Here is an 18444-nt window from a genome sequence, read left to right on the forward strand (position 1 = left end):
TTTGTTTCCTTTACTGCTTGCTCAATATACAGATTGAATAACATTGGGGAGAGGCTACAACCCTGTCCCACTCCCTTTCCAACCACTGCTTCCCTTTCAAGGCCATCGACTCTTACAACTGCCATCTGGTTTCTGTACAAATTGTAAATAGCCTTTCGCTCCCTGTATTTTACCCTTGCCACCTTTAGAATTTGAAAGAGTATTCCAGTCAACATTGTCAAAAGCTTTCTCTAAGTCTACAAAAGCTAGAACTGTAGGTTTGCCTTTCCTTAATCCTTCTTCTAAGATAAATCGTAAGGTCAGTATTGCCTCACATGTTCCAACATTTCTACGGAATCCAAACTGATCTTCCTTGAGGTCGTATTCCACCAGTTTTTCCGTTCGTCTGTAAAGAATTCGTGTTAGTATTTTGCAGCTGGTAGTGTTAGTGGTAGTAAACACCTATAGAACAACACACAGACAGACTGTGTGTGTGTGACAGAGAGAGGGAGGGAGAGAGAGAGAGAGAGAGAGAGAGAGAGAGAGAGAGAGAGAGAGAGAGAGAGAAAGTTAGCAAAGCACTGTTGAAGGAGAGAGGACCAGGGTACTTAGTACATTTCTAACTCTTCAAGAACCTTAGCTCAGGGGATTAAGTGGCAAAAAACTGCCACTGTCATTAAGTGTTTCATACCCAACCAAATGTTGAGAAGCACATGTTGGAGTTTGAGAAGTACCAAGCACAGCCCACAAAGGTAGATATTGTGTTTGTATTCCGACGTGAGTTGTTTAACGTTTTATTGGGAAATGAAACATTTTAAATCGTGACACTGTCACATTTGTGCCTCCTTGTCATCTGGGGATGTTCATATAGAACGCTTTGGAAGCATAACATGATCTAATATTTATTTCATTCCAGTTATTTGAGTTTTGTAAAGCATATACTTCATCGATCAGTTCCGTGTGACAGAAAGCTGAGCATGCAGCATGAAAAAGGAGCTTGGCAGAAAGTTTTTATAAAGCTGTAGTAGCAGTCACAGGCACACAGAAGTGTTATACATTTATTCCTATGAGCAAAGCCAAAGGTAAAGCAAAAATAGTTTCTGATTTTAAGGATTTCGATGTTCATAGGGTTAAAGTGGGCCCAGATGCTTCATGCTTTTGAACAGATTACAGGACTTGTTGCTTGCACCTATGACAACAAACAATGAATGGCATCTGTGCTACCCACAATTGAAAAGTAGATGTAAAGCTTTTATACACACATCATTGTGAATCAGCTGTTTCTTTTTCATAACCAAGAAGACCAGATAAATTGACTGTAATAAAAGAAACATCATACTTTGTACATTAAATCCCTCAACTGCCACTGGAAGAGAGATGAAAATCCTCAGATTATATTGCATAAGAGGATGTTGTTGCCTCAGTTATGTCATTATTGTGTGGGAGAACTAGGTTATATCATTTAACACTCTAAATGCCAAACCCGTAAAATTTACGGGCCTAGTATCACACGAAAATCACCAGACCTGTAAAATTTACGGGCTGCTACATTTAATTTAATGCAAAATACTGTAATGTTATTTCTAGGGGTTTGGTCAGAGTTATACTTTGTACATGTGTTTAGTAAGAAAATGCATTCATAGATGGCACAGCAGTGTTGTTTACAGCAGTGTAATTCCTGTTAAAACTTACCTTTGCGTTCTCAGTCTTAATTATGTCACTGTGTTATTTCCTGTTTGTAATCGTGTCTCGGAGGGGTTTGTCAGACGCAGAAATCGCGGATTTGACTAATGATTGCGGCACTCTGGATTATATGGAGAGTGATTCTGATGATTCTGAATATAATGATGTGTTTGAAGGTATGTATTCCCAAATTTTCAACAGCGTATCACTGCTCATAATTGTGCAGTACACAAATTTCTGCTGAACATGTCTTCTGTAAGAGATGTATGTATTTACATATATTCCTTTTAGAGAGCGAGATCGACAACACCTTGTCTTCAGATGCAGATGAGAATGATGTTGAAGGTGTTACTTCAAATCCAGCGGCTGCGCCACATCCAGAAGATGTTGACTAGACTGAATTTGATACCTACCGACCTCTGCCTGTCAACACTACACCCAGGCAGATTCTAGGGATTGTTGATGACTCAAGTTCTGTACTGGATTGCAGTAATGTGTTCCTTACTGACAGTGACGTAAAAGAACTCTAGATACAGACAAATTTGTATGCGTCACAGACAATCCAGAAGAAAAGAAGAGGAAATAACATGAAGCCTGATTCAGTTTTGTGTTCCTGGAAGCCAGTGACTAAAAGTGAGATGAGGTGTTTCTTGGGTATGCTTTTCCACATGTGTATTTTAAGAAAGCCAAAAATTATGGACCACTGGAGCACTAATCCTGTTCCTAGTGGTAACTTCTGTCCCCAAGTTATGAGTCGTTTGTGTTTTACTCAGATACTGTCGTGCTTGCATCTTATTGACAATTCTAAACAGAAAAACCAGGTGAAGATGAATTTCACCAACTTTATAAAGTTTTATCTTATTATAAGAATTTGAAGGAGCGATGTATCCAGGCATATCGTCCCTCAGAAAACTGACAATTGGTGAAGGCGTATGTCCATTTCAAGGTTGTGTGAGCTTCTGTGTTTACATGTAAAATAAGCCTCATAAGTATGGATTGAAAGTTTATGCTGTTGCTGAAGCCAGTAGTGGCTATGTTGTAAACTTTTAAGTTTATGCTGGTAAGCCTATTGTTGACAATTCTTCATCCGCTGTTGTATTGCAATTGTTGTCTGATGGCGACTTGCTGAATAAAAGTCATACTGTGTATTTAGACTGATATTATTCCAGTCCAGAGCTTTTTCAACGACTGACTGACTAAGGTACTGGATCTGTTGGTACTGTGAACAAATGTAGGAAAAGATTACCTAAAGATTTAGTATCTAATAAGCTGAGAAAGGGCGAAATGTCTTTTCAGCGTAAAGATAATGTATTAGCAATGAAGTGGAAGGACAAGAGGGACATATATACATTGTCTACAAGGCATCAGGCCACATTTAGTATGTGTACTAGGAAAAATAGGTCTGTAGTAATGTAACCACATCAGGTACTGGATTACAATCTGAATAAAATTGGAGTGGTTATCTGAGACCAGTGCCTGCAGTACAACCCATTCCAGCACAGAGCATTGAAATGGTGGCGAAAATTATATTTCCAGCTGCTGCTGATGGGAGAATCCAATGCTTTTTGGCTATACAATGCAGTGCACAACAAGAAACTAACAATAACAGACTTCGTAACAGTGCTTGCAGCTCAGCTTGTTGAAGATGATACACTTGAAGTCATACAAAGGAATGAAGGAACTGTAGGTCGGCTAACAAAGAGGAACTACAAAGAAACATACTGCTTGTGTGTGTCACGTGTGCAGTGCCAGGAGTAAGAAAGAAAATGGCAAAGCTTCTCGCAAAGAGACACGGTACGAATGTGAACGGTGTGGTGTTTCGCTCTGCCTGGAACCTTGCTTCATAATTTTCCACACTAAAAAACAATGATTCTGTGTGAAATTTGTATGCAGTTATTGTAGACTGAGAGAAAGATGTTATGTAATGTCGTAATATTAGTTAAAAATAAATAACTATTGCATTCTCTTATCCATATGACTTTTATAAATTCTTAAAAAGACCTATGTGATTTCTATAACTGTACCTTAAAGCTGTGAATTCCAAAGTAGTTTCTGTTGCACAGAAATAAAGATGAAAAGTGCAGCTTCTAAATGGTACCAAATTTGCCCCAATCCAAAAAGTAGATTTGATGGAGTGAATTTCTAAATATTGACAAGATTGCCTGGTTTCTAGGGACGGGTACATAAAATAGGCTTGGTACAGAGGGTGTTAAAAGTGCAATACATAATGTTAGAGTCTAGTAAGACTGTTAGTGGATCACCATAACATCTTTCTTGTTTAAGATGAGTAAATAATTTCTCTTTGCAAGGCACATGAGTAACACATTGTTAAATAATAACAGCTAACACATCGTGAAATAATAACAGCTACATCTCTGTTTAATAATATTGATTAATATTTCTGTAAAATGAAGGCGCAATTAAATGCATTATTTGTAGTCATTTTTAAGCATGTGTTGTTATCGTGTTATGTCAAAAATCTTCACAGTTAAAATGGGAAAACCAAATGTGAATTTAAATTGTTTGATTCTAATAATGTAATAAATTGTCATTAAATAAAAATATTGATTTGATACCCTTATTTGGTTTTTGACTTACTACATCTTAATACAAAGTCCAAACCCATAAAGATTATGCTCAAGGTGCTGTGCTTACCTGTAAAATAAAATTCATTTTAATATGTTCCCACTGTAGCACCATTGTGAAGATTGACACACACATATCAACAAACAATGTATGACTAATATACATTTTTTTTCTCTAAAACAAAAAAAAATCAGATTTTGAAATTTTCAGAATTTAAAAATAATTTCATGTGAGAAAATGCAGCATTGTTGTATCGTGAATTAGCACATAATTTTACAGCTTATAAGATACTGAGTAAAGTGATACACGATTTAGGTCTATAAGCCATATACAACATTTTGGAGATGGGTAATTTTAAGGTTTCCAAATGTAACAAAAATAAAATAATTTTGGAAGTTTTAAAAGTTAATAATTAAAAATTGAAAGGGCCAAAAAAATTTTAATCTGGGTTTTTCATTCAAACAATTTTTACTATAAGTGTACAAAAATTATTAAAATTAGATATGTCAAGAACTTGAGACCATTGGTTGATCTCACGTAAGACTGACCAATAATGTTTTTCCCGTTCTCTCAAAGGCATTAAGCTGTCTACTGATTTGTTTATCAGTGTCCCCTTCATATCTGTAGACTCCTATTGTTTGTGATCTACATATTAAACCCTCAATTTGTTTGCATTTCTGTTCCCAAATATTGTTATTTTGTGGTTTATTTCTGTTTCTTAACTACTGATTCATTGTCTGGTAACTATGTCTGTCTTGAGGAGATGAGATAACCATTTTTTGTACAAATTCTGATTTTTGTAAACCATCTTCTGATCATCATCTGACATCTGTGGAAGAACTTGTTTTACTGGGAAAGCAGTAAAGAGTAATTATTAAATCGACGAATAATTTCAAAAAGTTGCTTCAGGTAAATGAAAAAAAAAGAACAACATAACAAATGATAGTCCCCAAAAGACAAACTCTCAGTTCTCTCTCTCTCTCTCTCTCTCTCTCTCTCTCTCTCTCTCTCTCTCTCTTTTTCCCTACCTGTCCACCCTTCATCATAGGGCACACATCTAACCAGTAGTCCAATTCTACCCATACCCAACGCACCATACCAGATGTGGCAGTAAGAACAGTAGCTGTGATTTGGTGTCACAGGTCTTTGAGGTTCTGTGGTAGAGGTGGAATGTAAATGTTACCAATGATGTATTCCCACACGAGAAATGTTGGACGTCAAGTCCGGATACGTAGCCTCTCCAATGATGTGGCAGTGTCCCATTTGGGTAATCTCACACACAGTTCTGGAAATGTGGAGTTGTGCCATCCTATGCAAAGATGAAATCCCTGCTATCAGCGTCAGATTGTGGCACGAGCCAGAAGTGCAGTGCGTTGGGGTAGGTGACATCACAGCAGTTCCCTTAGCAAAGAGGGAAGGTCTGCAGACAGTTTTGTTTGCCACAGCACAGAACACACTAATTTTATCGGACTGTTAAACATGTTGGACAGTTGCGTGTTGATTCCTTTTGACCCATATGTGTGTGTTGTGTTGGTTGACCTTTCCCAAAAGATGAAAATTGGCTTTGTGCCTGATGATTAATTTGCTCATCAAGTTGTCATTTTAAGATGGTTCAAGCATATCAGTGCAGACAGTGGAATTTGCTGTCACTGTTTAAGCTTGCAGATGGTGTAAATTTTTCAATGTCACTCTTAATTCATTATGGAGGATTTTGCAGACTGTTAGCAGAGGGTCTCCGCTAGCTTCATAGGTTTACTTTGTGGGACTATACAGTGTTCCATCCTTAACACAGTTCACTGTCTGTTTTGACATGCCTGATTGGCCCAAATGTTTTTAATCTCACAGATGACTGTCCTCATCAAATTTCTTGTGCCATTCCACTATGCTGTTGTAAACTGATGGTGCACTGTATGATTTGCCACAGAATGCTCTTTGCACACTCACTGCCAATTGACAGCGAGCAAATTCTAACCCCAAAACGCTTTCTTGCAGATTTGTCACAGTTTTCGCTAACTATGGACAGTGGCATCCAGTTTTCCAAACTAACTTACCAGCACAATTAAAAAAAAAAAGCCACTTCAAGAGTTTGGCTTTAGTGTACTGTATCATTTAATTGGTTATATGTAGTCATTTGCTTATACCGAGTTATTTTAAAATGTTCCATGGACTGTATAATTGCCGTGCATCATCTGTACGGGGCCTTGTGATCTATCCAATTAAAACTGGTAGTAAATGTAGTTTTTATGTATTTATTTATTTATTTTTTAAAGAGCAACTCATACTGGTGAAAAGTATGTTGTTGTTTAAAGTATTATGGGAGCACATGATCAGATTCAGTTCCTTATATTTGACAGAATTTCTTCCACCTCTTTACCAGTAATAAATACGCTATAAAATGTATAGATGATGTTTTGTTACTTTACATTTAGTGGTGAATCATGGCATTGTCTTTCAGTTCTCTCTCTTGCCAAGAATGTTATCACTATAGAGACCTGTGACACAGTGATAAGCATCGTGAAGGAAAAGTGTATTCTGGAGTTGCTGTGGATTGGTTTTGAATTGTGACACCTGAAGCTTTGTTTACTGTCTCCTTGGAAATCTGCTGTTGCTCCAGAATTTCTGGCGACATGAGCTGATAGCGGACCGTCCCAGTTATCGATGAGACACTCCTGAGTTCCTCCTCTGAAGAGAACAAAGCTATCAGATGTGGTACCATGTCATAGGGAAGGCCATTGTTCCACAGTCCTTTGTTTGGGCACGCAGACTGGAAAAACTGATAACGTGGAATTGTGAGAGCTTTGATACATTGCCTTTTGAGCAGCTTGCAGTTCATAGTTAGAGAAAAGATCTTAATGACAGAATATATATCAGTTGTGAACTGAAAAACTGTAGATGTGAATTCTGTTGGGCATGGCCAAATAGAAATCTTACATTTCTGCTATAATTATTTCAGTAAATGAAAAGAAATTGAAAATAAACCACTTTTATATAGCTTCTAGTGAATAATTCAGTAGAAACTGGGGAATTTTGTCATTTGGGAAAAATATGGGAAAAACCTGGACATCATTTTAGAAATTCAGGAATTGTTCATTGTTTTAAGTTTTCAGCTAAGTTTCCGTAATTTTGGCTTGTAAAAACTGATTCTCTAAGGAAGAATTTTACTGTAGCTCACTAATGCAGAATAATACTGCAGCAGTGTAACATAAACAAGAGAATAACACCAAAATAAAACTAAAGTTGCAAAGAAAGCACAGTGCACACCCACGTGTCCGCCGATTGTAAATAACAGTGAACTGCTTTCCATGAGCGTGACAGCGTGCCGTGTGACATGGGCTATGATTGGCTGACAAAAGTGTGTCACAGTCCTCTCTGTTTTAGTACTTACAGTGCTGTGTTTGATGTAATTTGTATTTACACTTTCATAATATGAAAATATGCAGTGTACATGACACCGCTTATCGGAGATCTTTCCAAAACGCGTTGGTATTTTTTCTACATTACAGTGTATAAAACATTTACCATTCAAAGGATTGATAATTTTTACTGTTCTGAGGGAAAGCATATTGTCATTTAATGTGTAACAATGTACTTTCACCTGAGGAAAAAGAGTATTTTTAACCAGGAAAAATCCGGGATTTTTTTCTCCTTGTCCGCATATGCACCCTGTAATAATGATTTGTTCTGTACCAGTTTTGACACACAACTGCAGCAACTCCCAGTGCTCCACAGATGCTGCTCCTCCCTCTTGGCCTTACTCCCCCCTCCCTTCTCCCCTGTCTGCCCATTAGTCTTCTGACTGATTTGACATGGACAGCCACAGATTCCTCTCTTGTGTCAACCTCTTGGTCTTAGAGTAGCACCTGTTTATTTGTTGGATGTATTCTAAGCTCTATCTTCCCCTACAGTTTTACCTTCTGGAGCACACTGTAGTACCGTGGAATGTATTCCAGTGTCTTAATCCTGTCGCCGGCCCTGGGGATTATACTTACCCGTAATCGTATTTCATCGCTGCATTTATTGGAATACATTGTACCACTTACGTAAGCTCTTGGCATCTGTTTTAGTATGTTGCAGTTTGTGATTGTTGTGAAATATAATTTTTAGGGCCATGGGAAGTTGGGAAGTATGCTTACCACTAAAGTAGTTTCTCCAGCAGACGTGGGAAAATATTTCTGTTGTGGAATTTGAGAAGCATACATAGTGGATTTACTATACAGTGTGTTACAAAAAGGTACGGCGAAACTTTCAGGAAACATTCCTCACACACAAAAAAGAAAATATGTTATGTGGACATGTGTCCGAATACGCTTACTTTCCATGTTAGAGCTCATTTTATTACTTCTCTTCAAATCTAATCATGGAATGGAAACACACAGCAACAAATCGTACCAATTGACTTCAAACACTTTGTTACAGGAAATGTTCAAAATGTCCTCCGTTAGCGAGGATACATGCATCCACCCTCTGTCACACGTAATCCCTGATGCGCTGATGCAGCCCTGGAGAACGGCGTATTGTATCACAACTGTCCACAATACGAGCACAAAGAGTCTCTACATTTGGTACCGGGGTTGCGTAGACGAGAGCTTTCGGATGCCCCCATAAATGAAAGTCAAGAGGGTTGAGGTCAGGAGAGTGTGGAGGCCACGGAATTGGTCCGCCTCTACCAATCCGTCGGTCACCGAATCCGTTGTTGAGAAGCGTACGAACAATTAGACTGAAATGTGCAGGAGCTCCATCGTGCATGAACCACATGTTGTGTCGTACTTGTAAAGGCACATGTTCTAGCAGCACAGGTAGAGTATCCCGTATGAAATCATAACGTGCTCCATTGAGCGTAGGTGAAAAAATATGGGGCCCAATGAAGACATCATCAACAATGCCTGCTCAAACGTTCACAGAAAATCTGTGTTGATGACGTGATTGCACAATTGCGTACAGATTCTCGTCAGCCCACAATTGTTGTATGTGAAAATTTACAATTTGATCACGCTGGAATGAAGCCTCATCCGTAAAGAGAACATTTGCACTGAAATGAGGATTGACACATTGTCGGCTGAACCATTCGCAGAAGTGTACCCGTGGAGGCCAATCAGCTGCTGATGGTGCCTGCACACGCTGTACACGGTACGGAAACAACTGGTTCTCCTGTAGCACTCTCCATACAGTGACGTGGTCAACGTTACCTTGTACAGCAGCAACTTCTCTGACGCTGACATTAGGGTTATCGTCAACTGCACGAAGAATTGCCTCGTCCGTTGCAGGTGTCCTCGTCGTTCTAGGTCTTCCCCAGTCACGAGTCGTAGGCTGGAATGTTCATGCTCCCTAAGATGCCGATCAATTGCTCCGAATGTCTTCCTGTCGGGACACCTTCGTTCTGGCAATCTGTCTCGATACAAACTTACCGCGGCACCACGGCTATTTCCCCGTGCTAATCCATACATCAAATGGGCATCTGCCAACTCCGCATTTGTAAACATTGCACTGACTGCAAAACCACGTTCGTAATGAACACTAACCTGTCGATGCTACGTATTGATGTGCTTGATGCTAGTACTGTAGAGCAATGAGTCGCATGTCAACAGAAGCACCGAAGTCAACATTACCTTCCTTCAATTGGGCCAACTGGCAGTGAATCGAGGAAGTGCAGTACATACTGTCGAAACTAAAATGAGCTCTAACATGGAAATGAAGCGTTTCCGGACACATGTCCACATAACATCTTTTCTTTATTTGTGTGTGAGGAATGTTTCCTGAAAGTTTGGCCGTACCTTTTTGTAACACCCTGTATTTATTAGAATATGTCTTACACCTCTGGATGTGCCCGACATCTAGTGGTAGCAGGCTGTACCCGGCGTATAAAAACTTCTAAAACATCGGTATCCACTTCTTGCGAGATCATTGCTGTTGTAGCATGTGAAGTCGGAACACATTGTTTAATGTCTGCAAATGGGAAATACACTTGCACCTGGGTTTAACTACTCATAAATGGGCTGAGGTAAAAGCACATATCACGATTGCTTTGGGTCCTAAATCACATAAAAAATTAGTATAGTAATTTGATCACAGTTCTAATATTGCACAAGAATTAAAAGAAAAAAAAACAACCTTTGTTGACTTTCTCGTGAGCCCTAGCTGTCGATTCGCACATGCCCAGAGTTGTCTGAAGTGTAGTGGGGAGGGGTTAGACTCCACGTGACCCGTGTTTGCGTAGTAATTTTGCAGTTTCCTCTTCGTTTACAGCTCCCACGTCAAATGAAAACGAAATGGATTTCTGTGGCCGGGAGCTATCAAGAGAATTAAAATACATTCACATAATTACAGAGGGCAAAAATATATTATTAGTTTCAGTTTTCTGATTTTATTTTATTTCCAAGTTACTAGCAGTCAAGCATTAATTGCCTTGCAGAACATTGAAATTATTTTTGTCAGTTTGCTAAAGAAATTTGGCTTTATTAATCTTTTCACTGAAGCTATCAATTTACCTGAAATGAAGTGTTTCATTCCACAGTTTTGGCTAGTCCCAACTATTCGCTGAATTTCAAATGCACATTTTCATCCTCTGCCGTGTATGGCATTATGCCACAATAAAGAACCAAATATGAGATATGTTATGTGTTATGTGGTTTATTCATCTCATTACATACAATTTTCAAATCATTTGATTTGATGTACAGGAGACATGTCAAGGTTTACAAAAGAAACTTTTTTCACTTTTTTAAGAAAAATACAAATGTTTACATTATATTTTACATTTCTAAGTTACAGCTACACATGTACATAAAATAATAAATGTATTACAATCCCTGTGTTCAGATTGTGAAGCTGTCCTCAATGAATTCATCGACAGAATAATAACACTTTTCCATTAGGAGAGTAAAGAGCAATCTTTTCAGTGAACCAATCTCCATTTTAAATATATTACTGCCTTTTATTTTATTGAAAATTTTTAACCCCATATACTCTGGCGTTTGGGCATAAAGTTTTAAACAATGTGTTGGAAGTTTGAAGTTATCTCTGTGGCGAGTGCTGTAGTTGTGGTCAAAACGGAAATTGTCTAGTGTATGTTGATTTCTATATATGAACACCATCATCTCATATATGTAAAGTGACGGGATAGATAGTACTTTTAAATTTTTTAACAGTGGTCGACAGGATTCCCGTTTTTTTGCAACACACATGTTTCTAATTACTTTCTTTTGTAATACTAGGAGCCTAGTGACATTTGCTGAATTTCCCCAGAAGATTATGCCACAACGAATAACTGACTCAAAGTAGCAGTGATAAACTATCTTTCTGGTATCCATGTTTGTGGCACCTGACAAAATACACATTGCAAATGCTAAGTTGTTCAGTTTATTTGCCAAGTAGTCTATGTGTACCTTCCAATTTAAATTTTTGCCAAGATTTAGGCCTAAGAACTTCACGTGGTTTGATTCTGTGATATCCTGATCCTTGCAAGTTATCTTTATTTCACTCCTTTCTACTGATTTAGCTTCAAATTGCATCATTTTGGTTTTAGTTACATTTAGTTTTAGTCCATTTTGATAGAACCAAGATTCAAGTTTTTCTAAAGTATTTTTGGCTTTTTCTGGAATATTTTCAGATACCTCATTTTCAATTAGAACTGATGTATCATCAGCAAATAAGACTGAATGAACATCATAGCAAGTGGTAGGTCATTTACGTAAAAAAGAAACAGATAGGGACCCAATATCAAACCTTGTGGGACTCCTTGGGGAACTGTTTTCCAGTCTGATGAATAATTGGTTCCATTTGAAGTTAAAATTACTCTTTGTTTCCTACCTGACAGGTAAGAGCTAAACCATTTTAAAGCATGTCTCTGATTCCATACATCTGTAATTTGTGGAGGAGTAATGCATGATTCACTGAATCAAAAGCTTTAGTCAGATCACAGAAAATACCTGTGACCTTTCTACCTTTATCTAACGTGGAGCAAATTTTTTGGATGAACTCATTTATAGCATTCGCAGTGCTTTTACCCTGTTGGAATCCGAACTGGTTTTTAAAAATTATATCATTTACAGTCAGAACGTTATTAATTTGTTTTGCTGCAATCTTTTCAAACACTTTAGAGAAGACCGGCAAGAGAGAGATAGGGTGGTAATTCCCCATATCTTCTGTCGATCCTTTCTTGAATAGAGGTTTGATCTCACCATATTTCAATACCTCTGGAAAGCATCCCTGTTCATAAGATTGATTTATAATAGTTGACAATGGTTGGGAAATAATATCGTACACATACTTGATTACAGATGTTGTTATTTCATCCCACCCATGTGAGGTTTTGTTTTTTAGAGACAATATTTCCTTTTCCACATCCCTTTGGGTTATTTTTTCAAATTGTTTAAAAGATGTGTTCTGGATGTTTTCCAAATTTGTGATGCCCTGATAGAATGTCATATCCACATCCGATCTTACTACGTTTAGGAAGAATTCATTGAAACAACTTGACATCTGAACAGGGTTTACTATAATTTCATTTTCGTGTCTAATTTTCAAAATCTCATGAATTTGTACTTTGGCTCCTAGTTCAGACTGAACAACTGACCACACTGCTTTTGTCTTATTTCTGTGTTCTCGTATGAATTTATTATTTGCCATTTTTTTTAGCTGCCGCTACAACTTTCCTAAATACAGCTTTATACTGTTTGACATAAATAACAAAATCTGGATTTCTGTTTGATTTTAACTCATTGTGGAGCTCTCTCTTTCTGGCACTAGAGATCTTTATTCCTGTTGTAATCCATTTGAGTTTACCATTAACTTTCTTTTGCTTATATCTACGAGGAAATGATTCATTAAATACCTCTAAGAAACAATTTAAGAATTTGTCATAGTTTATCGAGCTTGAACTATTGTAGTCTACAGGCCAGATTATTATACTTAATTTACTGCGGAATAAATCCATTTTACTTTTACTGAGATCCCTTTTTATACACACTTCTGGAGGCTTTAGGTTATTTGCTTTTGGGAGCTCAATGAACAGAGCTGAGTGATCTGAAATACCCAAGTCTAAGCAGTATTTGTGCTTATTTCCACTGTCAAATTTGTCGTTAGTAATAATACTATCAATTCAGGTCACTGATCTGCTGTTTTCCCTAGTGCCTTCAGAAAAATTTAGCTTGAAACCAGATTTCTGAATTAAGTCACGAAATTTTGCGGAATCATTGCTTTCAACTAAGACATTTAAGTTGAAGTCTGCTGCTATAACAACTTTTTTCTTTCTTTCTTTCTGGAGTTTTTCCAGGAGGCATTCGAATTTGGTTAAAAACACTTTTGTTACCGCACATCCAGGAATTCTGTAGATTGCTATAACCAGTGTATTCAGATCACTCAGTTCTACAGAGCAACTTTCAAACACGCTCTCTTCATTTAAATAATTAAAACTATCTCTTACTGTATAACTTAATGGAAGAATTGACAAGAAAGCACGAGCCTCCACGAGATTTGCTTATTCTACAAAAGCTAGCAGCTACCTTAAAATTATTAATATTATTTAGTACTTTTATACTATCTTCTGTTAACCAGTGTTCATTTAGGCAGATTCTGAAAGCAGAATTTTTAGTTCGTCGATTTTTGAGAATTTACAATTTGGTAGTTCTGCCCCTAAGCCATTTATATTCCAGTGCATCAATAGATCATTTTTGCTTTTAGTTATTTCACGTGCATCCTTTGTTTGGTACCTAAACTTTTGATTTTCAGTTTGAATTTTTTCTGTGTCACCCCTATCACAATGAATTAGTTTCCCTTGCTTCTTAGGACTTTACACATGTCTATGAACATTTTACAGTACTGATACTTAAAAAAAAATTACATCCCAAAAACTACACTGAAAAGCTTAACGTCAGATGAGACCTATTTCATTGTGAATCTGGAAAAAAAAGACAACATGCACTTTGAGCCGAATTATGCATTTTAGTATGTTTTACAAAATTCCGATGCTCTTGGAGTATCCTCTGATGACCTGTTTCTTATATTGCGTAATGTAAGCTTTATTAGTGCTTTATACATACGAACATGCGGGCTTCCTACACCACTGCAGCTGCAATAATGCAATAATGTCTGTTTTCTAGCGCTCTTTGGCAACTGCTAAATTTCGAACCTATTTCTAACAATCTCGGGATAGTATAATGAACGGTGGTTTGAAAAGCGTTACTTTCAAAGTAAATTTCTTTTTACGCAAGATGAATTATGTTAAGTGTGAGAAAGTGGGATGAGTTTCTTAAATCACAAGAGCATTTAAAACTGAACACTTTGAGGACCAGCCACTTACAAGAATTTCGAGCCCAGAAGACCAGACATTTATGTCATTTTTTAAATCTACTGGCACATTTGTGTGATGTATCTTAAAGTATAGCACATGCAAAAAAAGATTAATATTACATGTGTAAGCTTAGCTTCTCTTGAAGCTTATTAATCTTGGATAACAATATTATATGTGAAAGCTTAGCTTTTCATATAGCTGTACTGTGTATATTAATGTAAACCATTAACTTTTCCTCTTTGTGTGTTTGCACTATGTAGCAGTGATCTTGCTACTGGCTGACTATAGCACGTGTCCTATGCTCTGAATATCTGCTATCATTGGCTGACGAGATCACGTGACATGAGATGTTACTGGCGTACAAAAGGACATCGCAACCTCGGTTTCAGCACTGCGGAAACCAACGTGCTGTGTTTGGTGGAATTCAAATTTATACTTTCGTGTACGAAAATATGCAGCGTATATTTTGCTGCACATCTTTCCAAAACTTCTCTGCTCTCCCCCCCCCCCCCCCCTCCCCCCTCCCCCAAATTAACGCTAATCATCATCTCTTTTGGGGGGGGGGGCGGGGGGGGGAGGAGGGGGGGTGTTAGTTCTACGCCAGTATATGAAACATTAACCATTAAAAGGACTGATAAGTTAAGTTTTACAGTTCCAATGGAAAAATCTATGGAAAACCTACTGTCACTTGGCATGGAAAGAGTGTATTTTTGCCCGGGAAAAAGTATTCTTTTTAAAATGGGATATCCGGGGAATTAATTAATTAATTTATTTTTATTTTATTTTATTTTTATTTATTTATTTATTTTTTCCGTGTATACACCTCGAGGAAGTTGTCGAAATATTGTGGAAATTAAATGTGCGCTGTACTCGACTGTAAACCTAGGTACTTGGAGATCTTCACTTTTGTTGAGGAAGTCCATAATATTGTGAGAAGCTAATTAAGGTGTAAAGAGAGTGTACTCGAAAACAATTGGAATTCCAGAAAGAATTTTACTATTGTTGTGTTGTTGTTAGTCTCTCACATTTCTGTCACCTTCTTGTAATTCCAGTAAGGTGTAAGTGTGAAATATGCCATTTTGCTTGCTGTCGTTTAGGTTGGCCAGTCGTGTACGTCGCCTACCTCCACATCCGAACATTGTGGAAATCCTGGGGCTATTTGCAGACCGTGTGCCATTTCTACCCGGCTCACTGGCTATGTACCCGGATGCCCTCCCATCGAGGCTGAATCCAGAAGGTTCGGGAAGGAACATGAGTTTGTTCTTGCTTATGAAAAGGTAAGTGGTTAATTAAGTCAGCAGCATGACGTAGTTTAAGATGCTATTATTACAAGGTGTATTTGAGAAGTAGAGAGAACAAATTTCTTTCATTTCATGTGTATTCCCAGCCAGCAGTAAAGAAGTGAAATGCTAATCGAACTCGTACACAGAGGGGTTGAAGAAGTGAGTGCAATGACAACGGAAAAATTAGATTAGTGATTCCCTTTTTTGCTTTTGAATGGGAAAAGGTGTGAGGAGATAAATGGGAAATTGGATGATGGATGGGAAGTTGGATCCTCTTAACAATAACCCTTTGCCTACAGAGACAATATTTGAATATCACTTCAGTGTCATCAAACGTCAGTTTTGACTGAGGATTGAAGCAATTGACAACAGCGGTCTCGAGATCTTCATTGTCTTCACACTGTCAGATGCCTAGCTGCCGTTTCGTGTACAGGGAGAGACATTAGATGCTTGTTGTGATGTGAAGACTGTAGGATGCAGGGTCAGAAAGCTCCCAAAAGAAACGCTTAGTGTAATTCTTGGTACAGGCAGTGGTTGGGAGGGGGGGGGGGGGGGGGGGAGCAAAAGGACTGTCACAGAGGACTATCCTAGACAATAGTTAACTGTGCTGTCTAGTTTGAATGGCATTGTTTGTTTGATGAGCATTTTGCACATCAGGTGTAATTGTGGATCCATATTCCATGAATTCAGTCAGAAAACCCTTGCTTTGTGTATGAAGTCTAAAGAGTGTCATGCCCTCTGCATAACAATTATCAGCCTTTGTAAGAGAAGTAACCCACTGCTTTTGATTGGTGTTTGATTTCTGTACTATGTGGAGGAATTCACGTCCCACTGACAGCAACAACCACGCAGAGTCCTTTGGATATTACTGAAATTGCTTCAGAAACAGCTTCCAGATTGGCAGTCATAATACCCTGCAGGCTAACAACTCGTCCTCCACCAGCTTACTGTGAAAATGTTGTCTTATGTCTCTGTAAACACAACTGTGGCCTCAGCGACTTCGTACACTTTTGTTTCACAGTTGATAAGAATTGTGTGCCCTTTTTCAATAACTGCAACTACTGGGCATCCCAGGCAATCCTCATCAAAAATGGACGTGTAGTCATGTCAGAAACGAATGTGTAGCCTTGTTTAAATTCATAGAAATAATATCTAATTGTTGTTACTGATGTGAAGGCTCACCATTAACAGCATCAAATTTCCATTTGTAGTGTTCCGTAACTCAGTCGGTAAAAATGGAACCCTTGTAGGGGTGCTTTGTTGTCTGTCTGTGTGTCTGTCTGTCCGTCCGTCCGTCTGTCCGTCCGTCCGTCCGTCTGTTCATCTGACTGTTCAGAACCCTATTTCTTAGGAACAGGTAGGCGTATAAAGTTAAAATATGTCACATACTAAGGTCTGTGGTCCTGTGGCAGTAGAATAAATTTCAGTTTCTAAGTCAATGCAGTCAAAAGATACATCCAGTTATGTCACATATTTTGATACTTGCGAAGTGTCGTTAAAACGTACAGGTACTCACCGATGACCTAGAATGATGAAATTTGGCAAGAAGCAATATTTCACACTATCCAAAGGAATAAGTAAAGAAATCATTAGTTTGCCATTGTATCGCACGATTCTCCACCTCCTACTCCCGAGACTGACTGTTGATCCGTCTATTGAAAGTAAATCTAATCTAATCTAATCTAATCTATTAAGGCCCCATTTTCTCTGGAATGGGCAAATGTATAAAGTTGAAATGTATATCACATACAAAGCTCTATGGTTCCTTGATGGTTTAATAAACATTAGTTTCTAAGTGAATGCAATCAAAAGATGCAGCCTTTTGTGTAACATGTTTTGATTATTGCAAACTCAGTGACCCAAAAAAAAGTGTGGCTCAGGGTACTTCCTGTTGACCTAGAATCGTGAAATTTGGCTAGCTGCAGGGTTTCACAATATGACCAAAGAAAAAAATCCTAAAATCGTTAATTTGTAACTATAATATACGAAAAAATATATCCTTTGTCATTTTTTGGCCGGCTGCAGTGGCCGTGCGGTTCTAAGCGCTGCAGTTTGGAACCGCGGGACTGTTACGGTTGCAGGTTCGAGTCCTGCCTCGGGCATGGATGTGTGTGATGTCCTTAGGTTAGTTAGGTTTAAGTAGTTATAAGTTCTAGGGGACTGATGACCTAAGATGTTAAGCCCCATAGTGCTCAGAACCATTTCAACCATTTTGTCATTTGTTTTCCAATTTCAAACTTGAAATTAGAACATTCTTAAAGGTCTCGGTATCCTTGGAACCAATATCTTGCCAGTGTCAAAGTTGTTAATAGACAAAATTTGCCAAATCCTTGATCCCTGGAATGGATGAACTGTCTATATATGTAATTAAGTTTGTACGGAACCCTCAGTGCACAACTCCTGTCATCACCTGTCCAGTTTTATTGTTTTATTTCATTATCTGTTTTCTCATTAGAGAGAAAAGAAGTGAAACACTAATTAGGGACTGATGACCTCAGCAGATCCCTTAGAAATTCACACTTTTTTTTTTTTTAGTCACTGATACTGATACTGAACTTTCTCACATCTTTGAAACCTACATCCTTAACTGAAACGACAGCTAAATCCAGGCTAACTTATGAATCG

General features: G+C 38.0%; 1 protein-coding gene across 1 annotated transcript in view; it reads left to right on the plus strand.

Moving 5' to 3' along the window:
* LOC126108452 (serine/threonine-protein kinase Pink1, mitochondrial) overlaps positions 1–18444 on the plus strand; it is a 109385-nt gene that overhangs the window by 37221 nt on the left and 53720 nt on the right. Inside the window, exon 4 of the mRNA XM_049913664.1 lies at positions 15634–15813. Coding sequence (XP_049769621.1) covers positions 15634–15813 — 180 coding nt within the window. The remainder of the gene's footprint in view (positions 1–15633; positions 15814–18444) is intronic.

This window comes from Schistocerca cancellata, chromosome 11 (genome assembly GCF_023864275.1).
Source record: "Schistocerca cancellata isolate TAMUIC-IGC-003103 chromosome 11, iqSchCanc2.1, whole genome shotgun sequence".
NCBI classification, from domain to species: domain Eukaryota; kingdom Metazoa; phylum Arthropoda; class Insecta; order Orthoptera; family Acrididae; genus Schistocerca; species Schistocerca cancellata.